Source organism: Salmo trutta, unplaced genomic scaffold (genome assembly GCF_901001165.1).
Source record: "Salmo trutta unplaced genomic scaffold, fSalTru1.1, whole genome shotgun sequence".
Taxonomy (NCBI): domain Eukaryota; kingdom Metazoa; phylum Chordata; class Actinopteri; order Salmoniformes; family Salmonidae; genus Salmo; species Salmo trutta.
This window is the reverse complement of record NW_021822447.1, coordinates 1-27,026: the sequence shown is the minus strand read 5'-3', so window position 1 is coordinate 27,026 and position 27,026 is coordinate 1. Positions and strand designations below refer to the sequence as shown.

General features: G+C 51.5%; 1 protein-coding gene across 2 annotated transcripts; it reads right to left on the bottom strand.

Annotated features, from left to right (window-relative positions):
* Nucleotides 1-383: 383 nt before the first annotated feature.
* Nucleotides 384-26,913, bottom strand: LOC115182302 (very-long-chain 3-oxoacyl-CoA reductase-A-like). 2 transcript variants are annotated; one of them, XM_029743929.1, is made up of 10 exons: nucleotides 26,720-26,913; nucleotides 11,649-11,695; nucleotides 10,171-10,246; nucleotides 6,833-6,940; nucleotides 5,812-5,876; nucleotides 5,433-5,477; nucleotides 4,737-4,771; nucleotides 3,954-4,030; nucleotides 1,262-1,343; nucleotides 384-422 (listed from the first exon to the last, which is right to left on the bottom strand). In XM_029743929.1, the coding sequence occupies exons 1-10, from the start codon at nucleotides 26,895-26,897 to the stop codon at nucleotides 401-403; spliced, it is 735 nt and encodes a 244-aa protein (XP_029599789.1). In that variant the 5' UTR covers nucleotides 26,898-26,913; the 3' UTR covers nucleotides 384-400. The 2 variants fall into 2 exon arrangements, with proteins under 2 accessions (XP_029599789.1, XP_029599790.1); XM_029743930.1 differs by lacking the exon at nucleotides 384-422 and having other exon boundaries at nucleotides 1,232-1,343; nucleotides 3,954-4,008.
* Between the last annotated feature and the right edge of the window lie 113 nt (nucleotides 26,914-27,026).

Sequence of the window (27,026 nt, the reverse complement as noted above, 5' to 3'; positions counted from 1 at the left end):
CAAAGCCTAAAGAAACCAAGAGATATCATCATCATCATCATCATCATCATCATCATGTACAGACCTTCTATGCCATCAAAAGGAACATGAAACTCAACATCCCAATTAGGATGTGACTAAAAATAATAATACTTAAATCAGTTAATGAACCGTCCACTCACCAACCAAGAATTCACAAAATGGGACAACACCCAATTGAGACTGCATGCAGAATCTGCAAAAATATACTTTGTGTACAAGGCAAACCCCAAACATGCAGCAGAGAGAATTTAGGACCCGCTAGTTATCTACATCCCCCAAAAGAGCTGTTCAATTTTACATCCACCTAAAAGGAAGTGATACCCACACATTCCACCACAAATCCTCACCTACAGAGAGATGAACCTAGAGAAGAGTCCCCTCAGCCAGCTTGTTCTGGGGCTCTGTTCACACACAAACAGACCCCACAGTCCCAGGACAGAAACACATTTAGACCAAACCAAATTTTATGAGAAAGCAAAAATAACTACTTGACACTGGAAAGTATCAACCAAAAAAAAAACCTGAGCAAATTTAAATGCTATTGGTCCCTAAACAGAGAGTACAGTGGCAGAATACCTGCCCACTGACTAAACCCAAATGAAGAAAATCCTTGACTGTCTACAGACTGAACTTAGCCTCGCTGTCTTCTCGAGAGCCAGGTCTGCCTATGTGTCCACTGCCCCAAAATGAGGTACAAACTGCGCTACACCCTCCTAACCTGCCAAATGTATGACCACAATAGGAGACATGTTTCCCCACAGGTCACACAGACCCACAAAGAATTGGAAAACAAATCAAAACATGGATAAACTCCCATATCTGTTAGGCAAAATACCATAGTGTGACATCACAGTAGTAAGATTTGTGGCCCGTTGCCATGACAAAAGGCTAACCAGAGGAGCACAAACATTGTAAATACAAACTATACCTGTATTTATTTCCCCTTTCATACTTTAACACTGTACATGGTCATAATATAGCATTTGAAATGTCTATATTCTTTTAAAACTGACTAATGTTTACCGATTGTTTACCATTTGCTTTGTAAACATACATTTCCCCATGCCAATAAATCCCTTTGAATATGAGAGAGCGCCCCCTACTGAACTACAGCTGGAGAACCAAAAGGCTTCGCTATATGTAACAAATCCTACTATGGAACATTTTATAAACACGTGTGTTGTATCCGTCGGACTGCGTGGTGCGTGTCTGTATATAGAGGTCTATGAGTGGCCCTTGCCTTGGAAGAGGAGTATACAGTGAGGAGTGGGACAGGGTACATGCCACTGGCAGAGGAGATGTTGAGGACCACACCTTTGGACCTGAAACACACAAAACAAAAAAGGGGATGAGAGGACTCTCCTCTTGTCCTGCTATGGTGCGCTGCAAGGTGCCGTGCTCTGTTTGTCAGAGTACAAGCAGCTGCTTGTCCTGCTATGGTGCGCTGCAAGGTGCCGTGGTCTGTTTGTCAGAGTACAAGCAGCTGCTTGTCCTGCTATGGTGCGCTGCAAGGTGCCGTGGTCTGTTTGTCAGAGTACAAGCAGCTGCTTGTCCTGCTATGGTGCGCTGCAAGGTGCCGTGGTCTGTTTGTCAGAGTACAAGCAGCTGCTTGTCCTGCTATGGTGCGCTGCAAGGTGCCGTGGTCTGTTTGTCAGAGTACAAGCAGCTGCTTGTCCTGCTATGGTGCGCTGCAAGGTGCCGTGGTCTGTTTGTCAGAGTACAAGCAGCTGCTTGTCCTGCTATGGTGCGCTGCAAGGTGCCGTGGTCTGTTTGTCAGAGTACAAGCAGCTGCTTGTCCTGCTATGGTGCGCTGCAAGGTGCCGTGGTCTGTTTGTCAGAGTACAAGCAGCTGCTTGTCCTGCTATGGTGCGCTGCAAGGTGCCGTGCTCTGTTTGTCAGAGTACAAGCAGCTGCTTGTCCTGCTATGGTGCGCTGCAAGGTGCCGTGCTCTGTTTGTCAGAGTACAAGCAGCTGCTTGTCCTGCTATGGTGCGCTGCAAGGTGCCGTGGTCTGTTTGTCAGAGTACAAGCAGCTGCTTGTCCTGCTATGGTGCGCTGCAAGGTGCCGTGGTCTGTTTGTCAGAGTACAAGCAGCTGCTTGTCCTGCTATGGTGCGCTGCAAGGTGCCGTGGTCTGTTTGTCAGAGTACAAGCAGCTGCTTGTCCTGCTATGGTGCGCTGCAAGGTGCCGTGGTCTGTTTGTCAGAGTACAAGCAGCTGCTTGTCCTGCTATGGTGCGCTGCAAGGTGCCGTGGTCTGTTTGTCAGAGTACAAGCAGCTGCTTGTCCTGCTATGGTGCGCTGCAAGGTGCCGTGCTCTGTTTGTCAGAGTACAAGCAGCTGCTTGTCCTGCTATGGTGCGCTGCAAGGTGCCGTGCTCTGTTTGTCAGAGTACAAGCAGCTGCTTGTCCTGCTATGGTGCGCTGCAAGGTGCCGTGGTCTGTTTGTCAGAGTACAAGCAGCTGCTTGTCCTGCTATGGTGCGCTGCAAGGTGCCGTGGTCTGTTTGTCAGAGTACAAGCAGCTGCTTGTCCTGCTATGGTGCGCTGCAAGGTGCCGTGGTCTGTTTGTCAGAGTACAAGCAGCTGCTTGTCCTGCTATGGTGCGCTGCAAGGTGCCGTGGTCTGTTTGTCAGAGTACAAGCAGCTGCTTGTCCTGCTATGGTGCGCTGCAAGGTGCCGTGGTCTGTTTGTCAGAGTACAAGCAGCTGCTTGTCCTGCTATGGTGCGCTGCAAGGTGCCGTGGTCTGTTTGTCAGAGTACAAGCAGCTGCTTGTCCTGCTATGGTGCGCTGCAAGGTGCCGTGGTCTGTTTGTCAGAGTACAAGCAGCTGCTTGTCCTGCTATGGTGCGCTGCAAGGTGCCGTGCTCTGTTTGTCAGAGTACAAGCAGCTGCTTGTCCTGCTATGGTGCGCTGCAAGGTGCCGTGCTCTGTTTGTCAGAGTACAAGCAGCTGCTTGTCCTGCTATGGTGCGCTGCAAGGTGCCGTGGTCTGTTTGTCAGAGTACAAGCAGCTGCTTGTCCTGCTATGGTGCGCTGCAAGGTGCCGTGGTCTGTTTGTCAGAGTACAAGCAGCTGCTTGTCCTGCTATGGTGCGCTGCAAGGTGCCGTGGTCTGTTTGTCAGAGTACAAGCAGCTGCTTGTCCTGCTATGGTGCGCTGCAAGGTGCCGTGGTCTGTTTGTCAGAGTACAAGCAGCTGCTTGTCCTGCTATGGTGCGCTGCAAGGTGCCGTGGTCTGTTTGTCAGAGTACAAGCAGCTGCTTGTCCTGCTATGGTGCGCTGCAAGGTGCCGTGCTCTGTTTGTCAGAGTACAAGCAGCTGCTTGTCCTGCTATGGTGCGCTGCAAGGTGCCGTGCTCTGTTTGTCAGAGTACAAGCAGCTGCTTGTCCTGCTATGGTGCGCTGCAAGGTGCCGTGGTCTGTTTGTCAGAGTACAAGCAGCTGCTTGTCCTGCTATGGTGCGCTGCAAGGTGCCGTGGTCTGTTTGTCAGAGTACAAGCAGCTGCTTGTCCTGCTATGGTGCGCTGCAAGGTGCCGTGGTCTGTTGTCAGAGTACCAGCTGCTTGTCCTGCTATGGTGCGCTGCAAGGTGCCGTGGTCTGTTTGTCAGAGTACAAGCAGCTGCTTGTCCTGCTATGGTGCGCTGCAAGGTGCCGTGGTCTGTTTGTCAGAGTACAAGCAGCTGCTTGTCCTGCTATGGTGCGCTGCAAGGTGCCGTGCTCTGTTTGTCAGAGTACAAGCAGCTGCTTGTCCTGCTATGGTGCGCTGCAAGGTGCCGTGGTCTGTTTGTCAGAGTACAAGCAGACTAGCTCCACTGTAAACTGCCACACACAGTAATCAAAGTCACTGTGTGGGTTGCCATGGCAGCCGCTTGCTGACGTAGTTTGCGCCCCTGTTGCTGCAGTGATGTAGTGAAAATGGGGTTGGTTGGCCCCTCACCTTTCCATTGGCCCAGAGATCCCATGTGATTCGTCCGAGCCAATCTGAGGGCGCACTTTGTGTGAATTGAAAAGCAGCTGGTCAGAACGGGGAACAAAGAAAGAGGGCTAGAAAGAAGGAGGGGAGGCGCAGCTGGGAGGTGGGGGAGGCGTTACTGGGAGGTGGGGGAGCTGGGAGAAGGGGGAGGCGCAGCCGCAGCTGGGAGGTGGGGGAGGCGTTACTGGGAAGTGGGGGAGCTGGGAGGTGGGGGAGCTGTGTATTAGTGTATCCTCTGGATAACACTCTGTTGATCTCCTGTTCTAAACATATCAAGCCCCGTCTCCTGTTCTAAACATATCAAGCCCCGTCTCCTGTTCTAAACATATCAAGCCCGTCTTCATATCAGGGTCCTTCTAATAGAGCACATTTAGGCTTTTCTGATGTAGGTTCCAGCATTGGAATAGCCTGAGTGCCACAGCCCGTTTCTGCCCGCTTGCCAACTCTTTATGGAATTATAGTGACGAGGAGTGGAATGATCGCTCAGACTGGTACCCACACTGGCACTAGAAGGGGGTGGGTGAAAATCAACCACTCAGGTTGACAAAGGATTTTTATTTAGGATTGTAGTTTAACGGTGAAGCACGGCATTGTCACGGGGATGAGCATGGCAAGACTTTGCCTGAGACGTAAAACCCCTTATAAAGAGCTGGCTCAGACTACTAGTTTGGAACTAACGCAAATAAAAGTGAATGTCCGTTCTTTTATGAAATGTGGCAACAGAACTATAGAAGGAAACCAACTCACCTCTGAACCATTCTGGGCAGGACGAGACGGGTCATCTGAAAAGGGAAAGAACGGTCAACTCCTGAGCAACGGTCAACGATCTGACAGAACAGGTCAGGACAGTGGCTGCAGCTATACAGTACAAACTAATCTACAGTACAAACTAAATATGACAATATGATCACACTACTACAGATCACACTTTATTGCAAATATTCCATTTCGGACAAAAATTCTAATTTCGATTGGACAAGAAAGTTGTCTCTTAAAAACACTGTCATTTAAAATTATACAGGACCAGCGATGAACTTTAGATCCACTACAGATTTACCCCAGTGGCATTATGGGAGATGTATGGCACGCTGGTACATTTCAGCCACGTGAGAGGCAGGGCAAGAGGGAGAGAGAGAGAGAGGAAGGAAGGGTAGTCCATGGGTGAACACTGACAGTTTGGTGTAGTTCACCCATGCTCTGGGAACCTTCAGGTAGCACAGCAGCAACAGTGGAGAAGGAGGAGAGGAAGAGAGAAAGATGGATTCCCATCTACATGCAGTCTGTGCCAATGTGTCGTCAATACGTTTGTCTTACCACTGAAAACCATGAACTTTGCCTCAGACAGACAAGTGCACACCGTCACTGATAAAAATATACTAGATGATAAATCTATGGTATACATATACACTCATAGAAAGGCTCCAGAAACGAGAGAACTCTTACCTGGCAAACAGAGGTCATGTTGACATTGATCATGTTGGTGATGAACTAGAATGAAGAAAAAACATTAGTTTAAGTGTAAAAACTCTCCTCTCAAACTTTAATAATTTCAAACCGTTTTAACGTCATCCAATTGTGTTTCACGATTTTGTAAATAGTGTGATATGTTACGAATCCAATTTACGCAACATGTTACAAATGTTGTTGTGCAATCCCAGAATGCATCTTTAAATCATTCCAAATGCAAACTGTCTTAGTTTATTTTTCTACAGCTAAAGTAACGCTAGGAACTTTCTGGAACTCAACTGGTTCAAAAAGGTGTCAGTCTCCTGAAGTAACTGATGGTGAGCCCATGCTTCACACAAAAAAAATTCAAACTCACGTTGTCCAGGTCAGGAATATGCAGGAAGTACTCAGGGTAGGGATAGGAGATTCCAACATTGTTCACTGTTGAATATATATATTTTCTTTTATTAAAGCAGACGAGACTATAGTTATTGGCAATAAGGAAATTAAAATCCGTGCTGCTGTTACACTTGAAAGCCACCAGAGGGCAGCAGGACCTTATGAGAGCAAGGTGTTCATAAAAAGGGCACACAACCACACCTTAAACTGGAAGAGCAAGCCAAGCAGCACATGTACTTATGGGCTCTCACACAAAGAACAATGGTCTTGTCTGAAAGTGACACTGTCACACAGCAAGAATGTGGACTGACAGAGTGACGTGAAAACTAATACACTCTGTAGGTACTTCCTAAGGCATATTAGTAGGCGGTTCATTCTAGATGACCACACTGAGAATAGAGTAACACTTCTACTGTTTTAGGTTTTTAGGGTCACATAACTCCAGGGTTAGAACTCAGGACTGACTGCATCTTATTTTCTAAGGTGTCAAAGTACATTCCTCGGACCAGCAGCATGAACCAGACATTCCTCGGACCAGCGACATGACCAGACATTCCACAGACCAGCGGCATGACCAGACATTCCTCGGGACCAGCAGCATGACCGGACATTCCACAGACCAGCAGCATGACCAGACATTCCTCGACCAGCAGCATGACCAGACATTCCACAGACCAGCAGCATGACCGGACATTCCACAGACCAGCAGCATGACCAGACATTCCACAGACCAGCGGCATGTGTTGTTATAAACTAAAGTGTTAACATGCATGCCATCATAGTGTTGGTCTGTGTTGTTGGGAAATGTAAAAAATAACACTGACACGTTACCTCGGTACAACCAACAAAACGTACAATGTCAAAAGTGTGTGTGAGAGTCGTTTATCTGCGTAGATTATGAGACCGATGTCAGTATGTGGTTTGTGAGGATTTTTGTGAAACAGATGAGAATGTGGTGGTATACAGAGCAGGGACGACCAGACTAAAGGAACACCTACCCAACACTCCGATCTCCAGGCCTGCCAGTCCAGCCTCGATCTTGGGGTAGATGTCCGACAGACCAAAGTCCACAGCGATGGTCCTGGTCTCCACCTTGTATTGCTCCTCTGTAAAACAGGAGGAAAAACACAGTTGGGTTAACGGTGGGACATTAAGTAACAACCTTCCATTAATGATGAGCGTGAGGAGAGCAGTACTACTCGAGGGGAATGTACATGGTTGTCTGGCTGTGTTTCAATGCTTTCCTAATCAGTTATAACTTAGGCGCGGACAGGAGGCAGCGAAGCTAAGTAAAAACTATTGAGACAGTCATGTGGTTTATCACACTTTCAATGGTCGGTTTCCAATGTAATGTAGAGACAACCTGAAAAAAAACACACTCATCACGTGGTCTCCCACTTCCTGTGGCCCACACCACACACCACACACTCACAACCACACACCTACTCACACCACACACCTACTCACACCACACACCCACACACAACTCACACCCACACACTACACACACCACACCCTACTCACACAACCCACACACCCTACTCCACACCACACACTCAAAAAAAAAACACCACACACCTACTCACACCACACACCTACTCACACCACACACCTACTCACCACAACACACCTACTCACACCACACACCCTACTCACACCACACACCTACTCACACCACACACCTACTCACACCACACACACACACCTACTCACACCACACACTCACACCTACTCACACCACACACCTACTCACACCACACACCTACTCACACCACACACCTACTCACACCACACACTCACACCACACTCCTACTCACACCACACACTCACACCACACACTCACACCACACACCTACTCACACCACACATTCACACATTATCGTCAGCTCATTCACTGACTGCACTAAGCCCATTCCATGTCCCTCTTTCAACAACAAAAAATTCCATTAAAAAAATGTAAAATAAAATTCAGCAGTGTGAAAATACACAACTTTCCCTACTCAAACAGGACTGGGCAATGTATAACAAACAAACCCTTAAACAACCTCCTTTCCCTCCTCTCCTTTAACACGCCACAATTAGAATGTAGAATAGTCGTTGTCTATTGTGCGCCCCGGGGAGATATGAGAGAAAGATTCAGGGGGACGTGCCAGTCACAGAGCGGGATATTCAGGGGGACGTGCCAGTCACAGAGGCGGGATATTCAGGGGGACGTGCCAGTCACAGAGCGGGATATTCAGGGGACGTGCCAGTCACAGAGCGGGATATTCAGGGGGACGTGCCAGTCACAGAGCGGGATATTCAGGGGGGACGTGCCAGTCACAGAGCGGGATATTCAGGGGGACGTGCCAGTCACAGAGCGGGATATTCAGGGGGATGTGCCAGTCACAGAGCACAGCCAGGAGTCACCACTGCTGGATAAGGGGTGACATTTTAGTAAAAGTCTTGGAGAGATGCACTACATGGCCAAAAGGATGCTGCTCGTCGAACATCTCATTCCAAAATCATGGGTATTAATACGGAGTTGGTCCCCTCCTTTGCTGCTCTATAACAGCCTCTACTCTTTTGGGAAGGCTTTCCACTAGATGTTGGAACATTGCTGGCGGGGGACTTGCTTCATTCAGCCACAAGAGCATTAGTGATGTCGGACACGGATGTTGGGGGGTGATTAGGTCTGGCTCGCAGGCGACATTCCCATTCATCCCAAAGGTGTTCGATGGGGTTCAGGTCAGGGCTCTGTGCAGGCCAGTCAAGTTCTTCCACACCGATCGACAAACCATTTCTGTATGGACCTCACTTTGTGCACAGAGGCATTGTCATGATGATTGTAACAGGAAGAGGGCCGTCTAGAATGTCTTTGTATGCTGTAGCATTAAGATTTCCCTTCCCTGGAACTAAGGGGCCTAGCACGAACCATGACAAACAGCCGCAGACCATTATTACTCCTCCACCAAACTTTACAGTTGGCACTATGCAGTCGGGCAGGTAGCGTTCTCCTGGCATCCGCCAAACCCAGATTCACACCCGTTTGGGAATGCAAGACTGGTGAGGCGTGATTCATCACTCCAGAGAACGCGTTCCACTGCTCACGAGTCCAATGGCGGCGAGCTTTACACCAATTCAGCCGACGCTTGGCATTGCACATGATGATCTTAGGCTTGTGTGCGCTTGTTCAGCCATGGAAACCTATTTGATGAATCACCAGACGAACAATTATTGTGCCGACATTGCTTCCAGAGGCAGTTTGGAACTCGGGAGTGAGTGTTGAAACCGAGACTATTTTTTACGCGCAACAGCACTCGTCGGTGCCGTTCGGTGAGCTTGTTTGGTCTACCACGTCGCAGCTGAGCTGTTGTTGCTCCTAGACATTACCACTTCACAATAACAGCACTTACAGTTGACAGGGGAAGCTCTAGCAGGGCATCCTATGATGGTGCCATGTTGAAAGTCACTGAGCTCTTCAGTACGGGCCATTCTACTGCCAATGTTTGTCTATGGCGATTGCATGGCTGTGCGCTCGATTCTATACACCTGTCAGCGATGGGTGTGGCTGAAACAGCTGAATCCACTAATTTGAAGGGGTGTCCATATACTTTTGGACATGTAGAGTAACAACGCAGGCCTGCCTGCACGGACATCTCATCTTCCTACACACTGTGCCCTCAACCCGACAGCTTTCCATGACGACAGCCATCTGAAGGGCTTCCAGGCTTCCACAGAGGGCTTCCACGAACAGGAGTGTGTATCCCCATGTCATATACAGTTCCTGTAATGATGTACAGGCTAGCCTTTAGTAAAGGCAGGGTAAGCTTTTTAAAGTGGCCCCCATCTTTCACGTCAGCAGACCTGGTGTACACACACACACACACACACACACACACACACACACACACACACACAATACTCCAAATCAAATGTTCTTGGCTACATTCACATGGTTGGCAGTTGTTGTGAGTGTAGTGAAACGCTTGTGGTTGGTTCTAGTTCAGACAGTGCAGTAATATCTAACAATTCACCAACACACACACACACACACACACACACACACACACACACACCTAAAAGGGATGGAATGAGAATATGTACATATAAATATATGGATGTGCAATGACTGAGCAGCATAGGCAAGATGCAGTAGATGGTATAAAATACAGTATATTCACATGAGATGAGTAATGCAAGATATGTAAACATTATTAACGTGATGTTATTAAAGTGACTAGTGATCCACCCATTTGCATTGGGACGACTGCCAGAGAGTCAGAAAGAGGTGCACACACACACACACACACACACACACACACACACACACACACACACCGACTCATACACTTACCAAGCTGCCTGGCGACGTCATCCAGCTTGTCCTGGGAGCGACTGATGAGCATCATGGCGAACCCTTTTCCAGCCAGCTGAGAGGGAGGGGCGAGAAGACGCAGTATACCTGAACACCATCACTCCAGTTCCTGAACACACAATCACTCCAGTTCCTGAACACCATCACTCCAGTTCCTGAACACCATCACTCCAGTTCCTGAACACCATCACTCCAGTTCCTGAACACCATCACTCCAGTTCCTGAACACCATCACTCCAGTTACTGAACACCATCACTCCAGTTACTGAACACCATCACTCCAGTTACTGAACACCATCACTCCAGTTACTGAACACCATCACTCCAGTTACTGAACACCATAACACTCCAGTTACTGAACACCATCACTCCAGTTACTGAACACCATCACTCCAGTTACTGAACACCATCACTCCAGTTACTGAACACCATCACTCCAGTTACTGAATACCATACTGAACCAGGGAACTCCACTGGTCCTTGAATGGGAGACTCAATAGGAATCAAGCTACGCTGTTGCACGGGCCGACACCACGTCTCGACTGGAGAGACCTTCGCATGGGCCGACCAACTACTACATCTTGACTGGAGGGAGGAGACCTGTCGCATGGGCCGACCAACTACTACATCTTGACTGGGAGGGAGAGACCTGTCGCATGGGCCGACCAACTACTACATCTTGACTGGAGGGAGAGACCTGTCGCCATGGGCCGACCAACTACTACATCTTGACTGGGAGGGAGAGACCTGTCCGCATGGGCCGACCAACTACTACATCTTGACTGGGAGGGAGGACCTGTCGCATGGGCCGACCAACTACTACATCTTGACTGGGAGGGAGAGACCTGTCGCATGGGCCGACCAACTACTACATCTTGACTGGGAGGGAGAGACCTGTCGCATGGGCCGACCAACTACTACATCTTGACTGGGAGGGAGAGACCTGTCGCATGGGCCGACCAACTACTACATCTTGACTGGGAGGGAGAGACCTGTCGGCATGGGCCAACCAACTACTACAATCTTGACTGGGAGGGAGAGACCTGTCGCATGGGCCGACACAACTACTACATCTTGACTGGGAGGGAGAGACCTGTCGCATGGGCCGACCAACGACTACATCTTGACTGGGAGGGAGAGACCTGTCGCATGGGCCGACCAACTACTACATCTTGACTGGGAGGGAGAGACCCTGTCGCATGGTCCGACCAACTACTACATCTGGGCTTTTACTACTACTCTAAAACACATGGCTCAATGACAAGGGTTCTCCAACTCAACATGGAACTGTGTGTGTGTGTGTGTGTGTGTGTGTGTGTGTGTGTGTGTGTGTGTGTGTGTGTGTGGGAACTGAGTAGTAGCCTGGGAACCACTGCTCTCGTGTGTTTTTTCTATGGAGGAAACTCATAATGGGCCCATGCAGGAAACTCATAATGGGCCCATGCAGGAAAACTCACCTTCTCCGCATAGACTTTCCCGATTCCGTCTGTGGCTCCCGTCACAACTGGAGATAAAAAGAGAGAAAATGGGTAAGAGAAGTCAGTACAGAGAGGCTGGTACTGGTTCTCATAACATTTCAGCCTGGTGCCAAATCACTATACACCACACTTCAAACTGTATGGACTGCTAACATATAGTGGGGAATATATAGCATAGACCCCCCAATATATAAATAAAATGCCACATGCAACTATTTTACTGAGTTAAAGTTCATATAAGGATATCGGTCAATGAAATGAATTAATTAGTTCCTAATCTATGGATTTCACAAGACTGGGCAGGGGTGCAGCCATGGGTTAGCCTGGGAGGGCACAGGCCCACCCATTGCGAAGCCAGGCCCAACCAGTCAGAAGTTTTCCCCACAAAAGGGCTTTATTACAGACAGAAATACTCCTCAGTTTCATCAGCTGTCCAGGTGGCTGGTCTCAGATGATCCCATAGGTGAAGAAGCCGGATGTGGAGGTCTTGGGCTGACATGGTTACACGTGGTCTGCGGTTGTGAGGCTGGTTGGACATACTACCAAATTCTCAAAATGACGTTGCTTATGGTAGAGAAATTAACATTTAATTCTCTGGCAACCGCTCTGGTGGACATTCCTGCAGTCAGTATATCAATTGCACGCTCCCTCAAAACATCTGTAGCATTGTGTTGTACAACAAAACTGCACATTTTGCACATTTTAGTGGCCTTATTGTCCCCAGCACAAGGTGCACCTGGGTAATGATCATGCTGTTTAATAAGCTTCTTGATATTCCACACCTGTCAGGTGGATGGATTATCTTGGCAAAGGAGAAATACTCACTAACAGGGATGTAAGCAAATTTGTGCACACAATTGAAGAGAAATAAGCTTTTTGTGCATATGGAAAATGTCAGATCTTGAATTTCAGCTCATGAAACATGTGACCAAGACTTTATATTTCTGTTCAGTATACATTAACATGAAGTGTCCTCATGCAATTCCTGTCAAGGCTTTCAAAAGAAACTCATTGCAGAGAAAATTCCTTTTGTCTTAGCTAAATTGTGACGCCATAATTTCTGGTCAGACTGCTTTTTGGATGATCAAAACAGCAACACAGTGGAGCAACAGAGTTTCCATAGTACTGCAGCCTTCACAGGTGACTGGATGGCAAAACAGCAACACAGTGGAGCAACAGAGTTTCCATAGTACTGCAGCCTTCACAGGTGACTGGATGGCAAAACAGCAACACAGTGGAGCAACAGAGTTTCCATAGTACTACAGAGTTTCCATAGTACTGCAGCCTTCACAGGTGACTGGATGGCAATCGGTTGATATAGAACATCTGTGACAACAGCAAATCAGTCAAGGAGACACACCCAACAACGTTATTAATCCACATGACAACGGACAAACATGGTACTGAAAGAAGAAAATAAACTAGTATAAATTCTACAACATTATCATTAAGCTATGCTGACTCATTTTAAAACAAGGCCTCTTGACAATGCTTTTTACAGTTGGGCTGAAGAGATAGTTCTATAAAACAAGTGGTTATAACTAAGACTGAAGACAGCAGAGCCCAAGCAGGATAGATGGATGTACAAGGAGTCCGGACTGATGTTCTAGTGACATTCTCTGCTCTCCTCACCTTGTCAGGAGGGAGGACGGTTATTTTTAGCCAGCTTCTGCCCTTCACCCCTAGTCCCTGCCTGACTAATCAACACACACACACACACCACACACACACACACACACACACACACACACACACACACACACACACACACACACACACACCACACACACACACACACACACACACACTACCCAAAGCCATCAGATGCAGGATGTTCATGGTGGGTACCAATGCTTACTATTACCCCACCATAACCATCATGCACCATGAGTAGCACTGTAGCAGAGGAACCAACCCACAGATGAAAGATTCATACAGGCAGTAGCCATTATTATCTAGCACCGAGCTGGAGAGGAAGGGGAGAGGGGAGGAGGGGAGGGATGATGACGAACAAGAAGCACGAGAGAGGAGGGAGAGCAGGGATCCTAGGGGTGGCTAAAATAGAAAGAGAGCAAAATAATGAGAAGAGGGAGAGAGAAGAAAGTGAACAAAGGAGGGAGAGCGCAGCACAAAGTGAAAAGAGAAGCAGATTCCCTGGCCATCTTAAGAATTAAAACACTCCTTGGCAGAAAAAGCATCAATGGGCAACTGACTGCATCACATCAGGTTGATAAAAAAAAGAAAAAAAAGAAAAAAGGGTATTCACAAGATGGAGAGGAGGAGGGTATTCACAAGATGGAGAGGAGGAGGGTATTCACAAGATGGAGAGGAGGAGGGTATTCACAAGATGGAGAGGAGGAGGGTATTCACAAGATGGAGAGGAGGAGGGTATTCACAAGATGGAGAGGAGGAGGGTATTCACAAGATGGAGAGGAGGAGGGTATTCACAAGATGGAGAGGAGGAGGGTATTCACAAGATGGAGAGGAGGAGGGTATTCACAAGATGGAGAGGAGGAGGGTATTCACAAGATGGAGGAGGAGGAGGGTATTCACAAGATGGAGAGGAGGAGGGTATTCACAAGATGGAGAGGAGGAGGGTATTCACAAGATGGAGAGGAGGAGGGTATTCACAAGATGGAGAAAGAAACCATGTTAACAGATCAGTCCATCACTCTACAGGAGACAGTGAGAGACAGAGAGAGACAGAGTGAGAGACAGAGAGAGACAGAGTGAGACACAGAGTGAGAGAGAGACACAGAGTGAGTGAGAGACACAGAGTGAGTGAGAGACACAGAGTGAGTGAGACACAGAGTGAGTGAGAGACACAGAGTGAGTGAGAGACACAGAGTGAGAGAGAGTGAGAATTCATGGCTCCCTGATATGATGCAACGAATAGGTTGCACATCAGTGTGTGTGGAATGTTAGTACATCTGAAATGTAACTTATCACCTAAAACGGTGGGCCGCTTTTGACCAGGGGTCCAACAGGGTTGCAACTGGAACGAGTTAAACACACAAACTGGACAGTTTCATCTCAAATCTCTTCCTTCAAAGATTTAAATCACGGAAACTCTTACTGACAGTTGTGGCTGCTTTGCGTGATGTATTGTTGTCTCTACCTTCTTGCCCTTTGTGCTGTTGACTGTGCCCAATAATGTTTGTACCCTGTGTTGCTACCATGCTGTGTTGTCATGTGTTGCTTCCCTGCTATTTTGTCATCTTAGGTCTCTTTATGTTGTGTTGTCTCTTGTCGTGATGTGTGTTTAGTCCTATATTTTTATTTAAATGTATTTTGTATTTTTAATCCCAGCCCCATTGTAAATAAGAATTGTTCTTAACTGACTTAACTAGTTAAATAAAAGGTTAAATAAATGTTAAAAATACCTAAGTAGCGCACTATAGGGAATAGGAGCCATTTCAGATCCATTCATAGACTGCTATAGAGAACAGGAGCCATTTCAGACCCATTCATAGACTGCTATAGGGAATAGGGGCCATTTCAGACCCATTCATAGACTGCTATAGGGAATAGGAGCCATTTCAGACCCATTCATAGACTGCTATAGAGAACAGGAGCCATTTCAGACCCATTCATAGACTGCTATAGAGAACAGGAGCCATTTCAGACCCATTCATAGACTGCTATAGAGAACAGGAGCCATTTCAGACCCATTCATAGACTGCTATAGAGAACAGGAGCCATTTCAGACCCATTCATAGACTGCTATAGGGAACAGGAGCCATTTCAGACCCATTCATAGACTGCTATAGGGAACAGGGGCCATTTCAGACCCATTCATAGACTGCTATAGAGAATAGGAGCCATTTCAGACCCATTCATAGACTGCTATAGGGAATAGGGGCCCATTTCAGATCCATTATAGACTGCTATAGGGAATAGGAGCCATTTCAGATCCATTCATAGACTGCTATAGGGAATAGGGGCCATTTCAGACCCATTCATAGACTGCTATAGGGAATAGGAGCCATTTCAGACCCATTCATAGACTGCTATAGAGAATAGGAGCCATTTCAGACCCTATTAAAGACTGCTATAGGGAATAGGAGCCATTTAGACCAATTCATAGACTGCTATAGGGAAATAGGGGCCATTTCAGACCATTCATAGACTGCTATAGGGAATAGGAGCCATTTACAGACCCATTCATAGACTGCTATAGGGAATAGGAGCCATTCAGACCCATTCATAGACTGCTATAGAGAATAGGAGCCATCTTCAGATCCATTCATAGACTGCTATAGGGAATAGGGCCATTTCAGACCCATTCATAGACTGCTATAGAGATAGGAGCCATTTCAGATCCATTCATAGACTGCTATAGGGAATAGGGCCATTTCAGACCCATTCATAGACTGCTATATGGAACAGGAGCCATTTCAGACCCATTCATAGACTGCTATAGGGAACAGGGGCCATTTCATACCCATTCATAGACTGCTATAGGGAACAGGAGCCATTTCAGATCCATTCAAAGACTGCTATAGGGAACAGGAGCCATTTCAGACCCATTCATAGACTGCTATAGGGAACAGGGGCCATTTCATACCCATTCATAGACTGCTATAGGGAACAGGAGCCATTTCAGATCCATTCAAAGGACTGCTATAGGGAACAGGAGCCATTTCAGACCCATTCATAGACTGCTATAGGGAACAGGGGCCATTTCATACCCATTCATAGACTGCTATAGGGAACAGGAGCCATTTCAGATCCATTCAAAGACTGCTATAGGGAACAGGAGCCATTTCAGACCCATTCATAGACTGCTATAGAGAACAGGAGCCATTACAGACCCATTCATAGACTGCCCCATCGTGTTGTACTCTTGTGAAATGGAATAAAAACGATAGATCAAAAGATGCTGGAAAATCATTCAACATTTCCGCTCATAGACCCAGAAAGGAACATTGTGTCCAAACTTCACATTGTTAAAATTCAGTCACACACACACACACACACACACACACACACACACACACACACACACACACACACACACACACACCACACACACACACACACACACACACACACACACACACCAGGGCTACAAGAAGAATGGTTAATTGCCCTCACGTGAGGCGAGAGTTACGTCGGTGACAATCCTCACAGAAAGGGGCTACGCAAGCAGCCGTGAGTGACATCACAGCAGCTGATGCCTCTCTACTGGGAGGACAGGAACACAATGACAACCGATGTGGGGGGAGGGGTTACTGTGTCCATAGAGCCCTTTTTAGTGTTGAATTGAAATGTAGAACGTCTCATTGGTGCAAATGTTTCACTCCCATCAAGACCCAAAAAATGATCCTAAATGCCATTTTGGCTCAATGACGCCCCGAGCGGGGAGGGAGGGGGGGCATCAGTTGCTGCACATCACGTAACTGAGGTAGCTGCTGTATATCGACGTTCCCTCCCTCGGCCGCACAGCGGAGCTGCCCCTGCCTGCCTGCCTGCCGCGACGAGCTCTTCCCTCTACAGAGCCCTATGGCTGCCCAGTCGCATCGAGCAACCTGGAAAACACATACAGTCTCATGAAACTGAAAACACAGAGCCTCATGCAACAGAGATTCTTTAGACCTTGTCAAGGAACTGACACTGAAAAGGGGAGGGGGGGGGGGGAGAAAACCACCTACTATGGCTGATATCGGGTCTGCACTCAGCAATGCATTCTCCCTAAAGGAAGACACATAGGAGCAGCGCAACAATCCTGATTTTAGCCTCCTATTGCAGCACAGTTCATGGCTGTATACAATATAGCGCTGGAGCAAATAAAAAATGGGTACCAAACTACAAGTGGATCCCTGTCTCTGTGAGGAGAAGCAAGCCTCTCTCCTTTCGTTACGTAATCTGTCCCACCCCTCTCCCTCCTATCAACGAGCCACCCCCCCCGAGAGAGGAGTGTGTGGTGGGGAGGGTGAGGGGGGGCTGCAGTAGAAGAGCCAATGTGCCCTCCATCCACCACCACCACCCTCTCCGACACACGCTGCTTTAAATAGCAGGAGAAGAAGAAAGTCACATGGGCAAACAAACAAAAAATAGAAGAAAAAATACTGCAGAGCAATATCAGCTGAGAGAGAAAAGACATTTTTTAAGTCTACTTCAGAGCCACCCAGGACCAAAAATAGCATCTATATTTAGGTCCATGAAGCCTCGTACTGGTCACATGCTTGTTAGAGAAATATATAAAATCAATAGTTTATTTTTCTTCACATCTCAACTGCTCTTTGGGGGGGGGGGGGGTATGTTAGGAGAGAGGAAACTTTAGGGCCTTCTAATCCCCCCCGTTGATGCCTAGTTAGTGCATTGAAAGATAACTTATTAAAGATTGACATCAATAAACAGAAGGATTTCATTTCAAATGATAACATGCTGTAACTGCAGCAGATCTATCACAATGACCAGAACAGGCATTCCTTTAAGATGGTGGAACTGTAGCAGATCTATCAAAATGACCAGAACAGGCATTCCTTTAAGAATGGTGGAACTGTAGCAGATCTATCACAATGACCAGAACAGGCATTCCTTTAAGAATGGTGGAACTGTAGCAGATCTATCACAATGACCAGAACAGGCATTCCTTTAAGAATGGTGGAACTGTAGCAGATCTATCACAATGACCAGAACAGGCATTCCTTTAAGAATGGTGGAACTGTAGATTCTTGAAAACACAAATTCTAAATTAAAGCCATTTAAGTTCATTCAATTTGTGTTAAACATCAAATATGGTGGCGTGTTGCGTGTTGCATGTTGTAGATATAAAATATTATTGATCACTGCATTAATGGTACGTAAGCTTATCTGCAAGACATAAATACAACTTTTTTTTGTTGAAACGGTCTAGATTCAGCAGGTTTCTCTGGGTTCCAAGGTGCTGTAGAGAGACCTGAGATCAGACACCCTCCAAGACCAAACAGGATAGTATTATGATACTCTGGAATCAACACTTAAACTGGTGTGCCATGTCCTGCCATGTATTAACACATCCCTTCAACCACACAGCTACCACTATAGTGTTTAACTGCTAAATTCTAATTATTTTGCCTCTATGGCCTATTTATTGCCTTACCTCCCTAATCTTCTTACATTTGCACACACTGTATATAGATTTTTTCTATTGTGTTATTGACTGTATGTTTGTTTATCCATGTGTAACTCTGTGTCGCACTGCTTTGCTTATCTTGGCCAGGTCGCAACTAGCCTACCAGGTTAAATAATGTTTCTTCAATAAAATAAAACAAAAGGTGTTTTAAAAGTTATGAGACCGGATGGGAGACATAGGCTACGTCCCAAAGCTCTACAGTCAAGAGATATTACCTAGGAGGTAACCAGGAGGTAAGCCTTGCACGATGTCAAATGCAGGTCACACCGATACTGAGACAAACATCGGAGAACTAGTGAAGAGAGAGAAGAGGAAAAGGGAAGAAAGAAAATGATTTTAAAAAGATCAAGAGAGAATGGAGGATTGAGATGATGCTGCTGGCTGGAGACAGAAGAGGAGAGTGTGTTTGGGGGGGGCTTGAAAATGAGGAGCTGCAGCATTCTTTACCCAGCAGCCCCGGAGCGTGTTCGTCACATGAACTGCAACGCCGCTCTCGCACTCTCTCTAGCACAACTCTTCTTTAAACCCCCCCCAAACACACACACACACACATAACCATTCACACCACTAGGGGGAAGCACATTCACAAGCATAGCTGGAGCTGCAGACCCTTCCTCAGTAACAGACACACTGGGGATACATTTCATTCATATATGTGCATGTTCCTTAGAATGAATGAAACGCTGCTCTAACCCACCACCTCTCTACCCGCGTCTCCACCCCCCCCACCACCTCTCTACCCGCGTCTCCACTCCCCCCCACCACCACCTCTTCTACGCCGGTCTCCACTCCCCCCCCAACACCACCACCTCTTCTACCCGCGTCTCCACTCCCCCCCACCACCCACTCTCTAACCCGCGTCTCACCCCCCACCACCACATCTCTACCCCGCTTCTCCACTCCCCCCCCACCACCACCCCTCCTACCCGCGTCTCCACCCCCCACCCACCACCTCTCTACCCGCGTCTCCACTCCCCCCCACCACCACCTCTCTACCCGCGTCTCCACTCCCCCCCACCACCTCTCTACCCCGTCTCCACTCCCCCCCACCACCTCCCTACCCGCGTCTCCACTCCCCCCCCCCCCCCACCTCTCTACCCGCGTCTCCACTCCCCCCCACCACCACCTCTCTACCCGCGTCTCCACTCCCCCCCCCCACCACCTCTCTACCCGCGTCTCCACTCCCCCCCACCACCACCTCTCTACCCGCGTCTCCACTCCCCCCCACCACCACCTCTCTACCCGCTCTCCACTCCCCCCCACCACCACCTCTCTACCCGCGTCTCCACTCCCCCCACCACCACACCTCTCTACCCGCGTCTCCACTCCCCCCACCACCACCTCTCTACCCGCGTCTCCACTCCCCCCCCACCACCACCTCTCTACCCGCGTCTCCACTCCCCCCACCACCACCTCTCTACCCGCGTCTCCACTCCCCCCCACCACCACCACCTCTCTACCCCCCTCGTCTCCACTCCCCCCCACCACCACCACCTCTCTACCCGCGTCTCCACACCCCCCCCACCACCACCACCACCTCTCTACCCGCGTCTCCACTCCCCCCCACCCCACCACCACCCCCTCTCTACCCGCGTCTCCACTCCCCCCCACCACCTCTCTACCCGCGTCTCCACTCCCCCACCACCACCTCTCTACCCGCGTCTCCACTCCCCCCCACCACCACCACCACCTCTCTACCCGCGTCTCCACTCCCCCCCCCACCACCCTCTCTACCACCCGCTCTCCCCCCCCCCCACCACCTCTCTACCCGCGTCGCCACCCCCCCCCACCACCACCTCTCTACCCGCGTCTCCACCCCCCCCCACCACCACCTCTCTACCCGCGTCTCCACCCCCCCCACCACCACCTCTCTACCCCCCTCTCCACCCCCCCCCACACCCACCACTCTCTACCCCGCGTCTCCACTCCCCCCCACCACCACCTCTCACCCCCGCGTCTCCACTCCCCCCCACCACCACCTCTCTACCCGCGCTCCACTCCCCCCCACCCCTCTCTACCCGCGTCTCCACCCCCCCACCACCACCTCTCTACCCCGGCTCCACCCCCCCCCACCCCCACCTCTCTACCCGCGTCTCCACCCCCCCCCACCACCACCTCTCTACCCGCGTCTCCACTCCCCCCCCACCACCTCTCTACCCGCGTCTCCACCCCCCCACCACCCCTCTCTACCCGCGTCTCCACTCCCCCCACCACCACCTCTCTACCCGCGTCTCCACTCCCCCCACCACCACCACCTCTCTACCCGCGTCTCCACTCCCCCCCACCACCACCTCTCTACCCGCGTCTCCACTCCCCCCCACCACCTCTCTACCCCTCTCACTCCCCCCCACCACCCTCTCTACCCCGTCTCCCTCCCCACCACCACCACTCTCTACCACGCGTCTCCACTCCCCCCCACCACCACCACCACTCTCTACCCCCGCGTCTCCCTCCCCCCACCACCACCTCTCTACCCGCTAGTCTCCACTCCCCCCCACCACCACTCTCTACCCGCGTCTCCACTCCCCCCCACACCATCTCTACCCCGTCTCCACTCCCCCCCACCACCACCACCTCTCTACCTACGCGTCTCCACTCCCCCCCACCACCACCTCTCTACCCGCGTCTCCACTCCCCCCCCCACCACCACCACCTCTCTACCCGCGTCTCCACTCCCCCCCCACCACCTCTCTACCCGCGTCTCCACTCCCCCCCCCACCACCTCTCTACCCGCGGCTCCACTCCCCCCACCCACCACCCACCACCTCTATACCCGCGTCTCCACTCCCCCCCCACCACCCCTCTCTACCCGGCCGTCTCCCCTCCCCCCCACCACCACCTCTCTACCCGCGTCTCACCCACCCCCACCACCACCTCTCTACCCGCGTCTCCACCCCCCCCCCCACCACCAACTCCTACTACCCGTCGTCCCACCCCCCCCACCACCACCTCTCTACCCGCGTCTCCAACCCCCCCCCCACCACCACCTCTCTACCCGCGTCTCCACTCCCCCCACACACCACCCTCTACCCCGCGTCTCCACTCCCCCCACCACCACCTCTCTACCCCGCGTCTCCCTCCCCCCACCACCTCTCTACCCGCGTCTCCACCCCCCCACCACCCCCTCTCTACCCGCGTCTCCTCCACCTCCCCCCCACCACCTCTCTACCCCGCGTCTCCACCCCCCCACCCCCACCCTCTCTACCCGCGTCTCCACCCCCCCCCACCACCACCACCTCTCTACCCGCTCTCCACTCCCCCCCACCACCTCTCTAACCCGCGTCTCCACCCCCCCCACCACCACCTCTCTACCCGCGTCTCCACCCCCCCCACCACCACCTCTCTACCCCGTCTTCCACTCCCCCCCCCCCCACCTCTCTACCCGCGTCTCCACCCCCCCCCACCACCACCTCTCTACCCTCGTCTCCACCCCCCCCACCACCACCTCTCTACCCTCGCTCCACCCCCCCACCCCACCTCCTCCACTCTCCACCCCCCCCACCACCACCTCTCTACCCGCTCTCCACTCCCCCCACCACCACCTCTCACCCCTCCCGCGTCTCCACTCCCCCACCACCCCCTCTCTACCCGCGTCTCCACTCCCCCCCACCACCTCTCTACCCGCGTCTCCACCCCCCCCACCACCACCTCTCTACCCGCGTCTCCACCCCCCCCACCACCACCTCTCTACCCGCGTCTCCACCCCCCCCCCCCACCACCTCTCTACCCGCGTCTCCACTCCCCCCACCACCACCCTCTCTACCCGCGTCTCCCTCCCCCCACCACCACCTCTCTACCACCCCGTTCTCCACTCCCCCCACCACCACCTCTCTACCCGCGTCTCCACTCCCCCACCACCACCTCTCTACCCGCGTCTCCACTCCCCCCCACCACCACCTCTCTACCCGCGTCTCCACTCCCCCCACCACCTCTCTACCCGCGTCTCCACTCCCCCCCCCCCCCCCTCTCTACCCGCGTCTCCACTCCCCCCACCACCACCTCTCTACCCGCGTCTCCACTCCCCCCACCACCACCACCACCTCTCTACCCCCGTCTCCACTCCCCCCCCCCCCCACCACCTCTCTACCCCGTCTCCACTCCCCCCCACCACCACCTCTCTACCCGCGTCTCCACTCCCCCCCACCACCACCTCTCTACCCGCGTCTCCACTCCCCCCCACCACCACCTCTCTACCCGCGGTCTCCACCACCTCTCTACCCCGCGTCTCCACTCCCCCCCCCACCACTCTCTACCCGCGTCTCCACTCCCCCCCACCACCTCTCTACCCGCGTCTCCACTCCCCCCCACCTCTCTACCCGCGGTCTCCACTCCCCCCACCACCACCTCTCTACCCCGTCTCCACTCCCCCCCACCACCACCACCACCTCTCTACCCGCGTCTCCACTCCCCCACCACCACCTCTCTACCCGCGCCTCCACTCCCCCCCCACCACCACCTCTCTACCCGCGTCTCCACTCCCCCCCCCACCACCTCTCTACCCGCGTCTCCACTCCCCCCCACCACCACCTCTCTACCCGCGTCTCCACCACCTCTCTACCCGCGTCTCCACCCCCCCCCCACCACCACCTCTCTACCCCTCCCCACCCCCCTACCACCACCTCTCTACCCGCGTCTCCACCCCTCCCCCCCCCCCCACCACCACCTCTCTACCCGCGTCTCCACTCCCCCACCACCACTCTCTACCCGTCGTCCACTCCCCCCCCACCACCTCTCTACCCGCGTCTCCACCCCCCCCACCACCCTCTACCCGCGTCTCCACCCCCCCCACCACCACCTCTCTACCCGCGTCTCCACCCCCCCCACCACCACCTCTCTACCCGCGTCTCCACTCCCCCCCACCACCACCTCTCTACCCGCGTCTCCACCCCCCCACCACCACCCCTCTACTACCCGCGTCTCCACCCCCCCCACCACCACCTCTCTACCGCGTCTCCACCCCCCCCACCACCACCTCTCTACCCGCGTCTCCACTCCCCCCCACCCCCACCACCACCTCTCTACCCGCGTCTCCACTCCCCCCACCACCACCTCTCTACCCCGTCTCCACCCCCCCCCACCACCTCTCTACCCGCGTCTCCACCCCCCCACCACCCCCTCTCTACCCGCGTCTCCACCCCCCCCCACCACCACCTCTCTACCCGCGTCTCCACCCCCCCCCCCACCACCACCTCTCTACCCGCGTCTCCACTCCCCCCACCACCACCTCTCTACCCGCGTCTCCACTCCCCCCCACCACCTCTCTACCCGCGTCTCCCCCCCCCACCACCACCTCTCTACCCGCGTCTCCACTCCCCCCACCACCTCTCTACCCGCGTCTCCACTCCCCCCACCACCTCTCTACCCGCTCTCCACTCCCCCCACCACCACCTCTCTACCCGCGTCTCCACTCCCCCCCACCACCACCACCTCTCTACCCGCGTCTCCACTCCCCCCACCACCACCTCTCTACCCGCGTCTCCACTCCCCCCCACCCCACCTCTCTACCCGCGTCTCCACTCCCCCCCCCACCACCTCTCTACCCGCGTCTCCACTCCCCCCCACCACCACCTCTCTACCCGCGTCTCCACCACCTCTCTACCCGCGTCTCCACTCCCCCCCCCACCACCTCTCTACCCGCGTCTCCACTCCCCCCACCACCTCTCTACCCGCGTCTCCACTCCCCCCACCACCTCTCTACCCGCGTCTCCACTCCCCCCACCACCACCTCTCTACCCGCGTCTCCACTCCCCCCCCCACCACCACCTCTCTACCCGCGTCTCCACTCCCCCCCACCACCTCTCTACCCGCGTCTCCACTCCCCCCCACCACCTCTCTACCCGCGTCTCCACTCCCCCCCACCACCACCTCTCTACCCGCGTCTCCACTCCCCCCACCACCTCTCTACCCGCGTCTCCACTCCCCCCACCACCTCTCTACCCGCGTCTCCACTCCCCCCCACCACCTCTCTACCCGCGTCTCCACCCCCCACCACCACCACCTCTCTACCCGCGTCTCCACCCCCCCACCACCACCTCTCTACCCGCGTCTCCACTCCCCCCCCCACCTCTCTACCTGCGTCTCCACCCCCAGCACTGTGAGCATCTGGAAAGCTGCCACACACACACACACACAACACACACACACACACACCACACACACACCACACACACACACACACACACACACACACACACACACACACACACACACACTGTGGCATGACAGCCATGAACAGGTAGCCTGGTCCCAGGTCTGTTTGTGTTATTTAAACAATGACCATAGGAGTTGGCAAGATAGTCTGTTTTGTGTCTTGCTCAACCTGGCTGCAAGACCTGTGCGTCAGGGAGAGGAACAAGTTTACCCATACCCTGGCACACAGTCACCTCTACACCGACCTCACCCCCACTACTGCTGTACATACTGAGTACTGTTATCATTGGAAATGAATGAGAAGAGGCTGAGGGTTGGTTTCAGGGCGAGGCATGCATTTTTCACATCACCACTAAAAGAAAAAATGCCTGGTGGCATATACGAAAAATGGCACCCCCCCCCCAAAAAACGAATTAAGCCCTAATTATCAATAATATGAATGTCACCCATTGTACAGTGACGGAGCTAAGGGCAGCCTGCCAAACCTCAATGTGTAACAATCAATATGGAGATTGACTACATACCTAGAATGGTTACATACGAACGTCCATGCAACGTGAGAACCATGACATGATTTTGGACTCTATGACAAGGCAATAACCGATCACATAGCTAGAGCGCAGACAAACCCGAACCCAGAGGCATAGAAACCGAGAGTATATCAAACTATGTCCTTATGCATTCAACAAGCATTCTATCAATGTGATGTTCGAGTCCTTAAACGCACGTGGCATTCATTTTGTACCAAATTAAAATATCATTCCAAACCCTGATTTAAAAAATATATATATATTTGACAAACGTGCGTCATGATGCAGAGAAAGATGTGGCCGTTTTGCATATGTGAACGTCTAAGATAAAACCTATCCGGATGCTATGGAGTGCGCGCTGGGCCAATTGCGCAGCAAGACGAAAACGCGCTTCTCCTCCAGACGCAGTGGTATTCTAGAAAGAGGAGACTGAATAACTGGGTCAAGATAGGCCAAAGCTATTCCAACGAGACTAGTCTCCGCATTATGCAAAGACACGATCCTAGAAATGTCTACACAGCATAGACAAACTTCTAGATTAACAAAACGGAGACAGAAAGCCCTATAGTTTTAACACAAAAAACAATGTTGAAACAAGTAAACTGTCTGGATACGAATTAGACCAAATGCAGCCAAATGCAAACAAACTATCAAATCAAAAGATCAATATATTTGATAACCCATTGCGTCAACAACAACAAAAAGCATGGTAACAGTACGCATGACCAAATATATAAACTGTGGAATAACCTAACGATGTCAACATTAGGAAATCTATATTTATAGAATCGGGCAGGTTGTTTGTTGCCCAGTGTGCCGCTGGATGCTCACCCATAACAGATCTCTGACTGAACCTGCGCAAACGGGTTTGTAGTTCATCTGTTTCTGGACATCTTTTGTCGATTCTAAAGGAGGGCGAAAAACAACGCTGGTTTGGGTTCTGAAACATCAGTTAGAGGTGCTGAAGTGCGGGTGTTGCGCGCGCACACCACACACACACACACACACACACCACACACACACACACGATCTTGTTAACCAGTTAGTGCGTTTACTCGATAGCCCTGTTACACAACTCAACTTTCTAATGTCGCTGATACGTCAAAAACGATGAGAATACAGCTTTTTGGGGAATTGCAAAGTTTCCCTGAAATATCCCAATGTTGACATTTTATTGTCGAGTTCGGGGCTTATTGAACAGCCTTCGTGACTTGGGTTTTTTTCGTAAGGAATTCGTGTGACCAACTCACCTGCCCATTTTCCCAGTTTCGGAGAGAGCAACTGTCCATTTCCCAAGACCCAAATCCGAAAACCTTGGAGGAGTCGGTGGAGCACCCATAAAGACAGTGAGGCCACGGTGAATGTCCCGACCCAGAAGAACAGCGTCTCGGTCATAAGAAGCATGTCGTCCACCTTCAACGAATTCATGACAGCGGCTTTTCAGTGACTGTGGAGACCTCAAATTTAGGCAACGTGCTCTAATTTCAAGACACACCGCGAGTCCCTTTATAAAGGTGGTTGTAGCATCACACTCCCCAACTCCCACAACACTCGTCT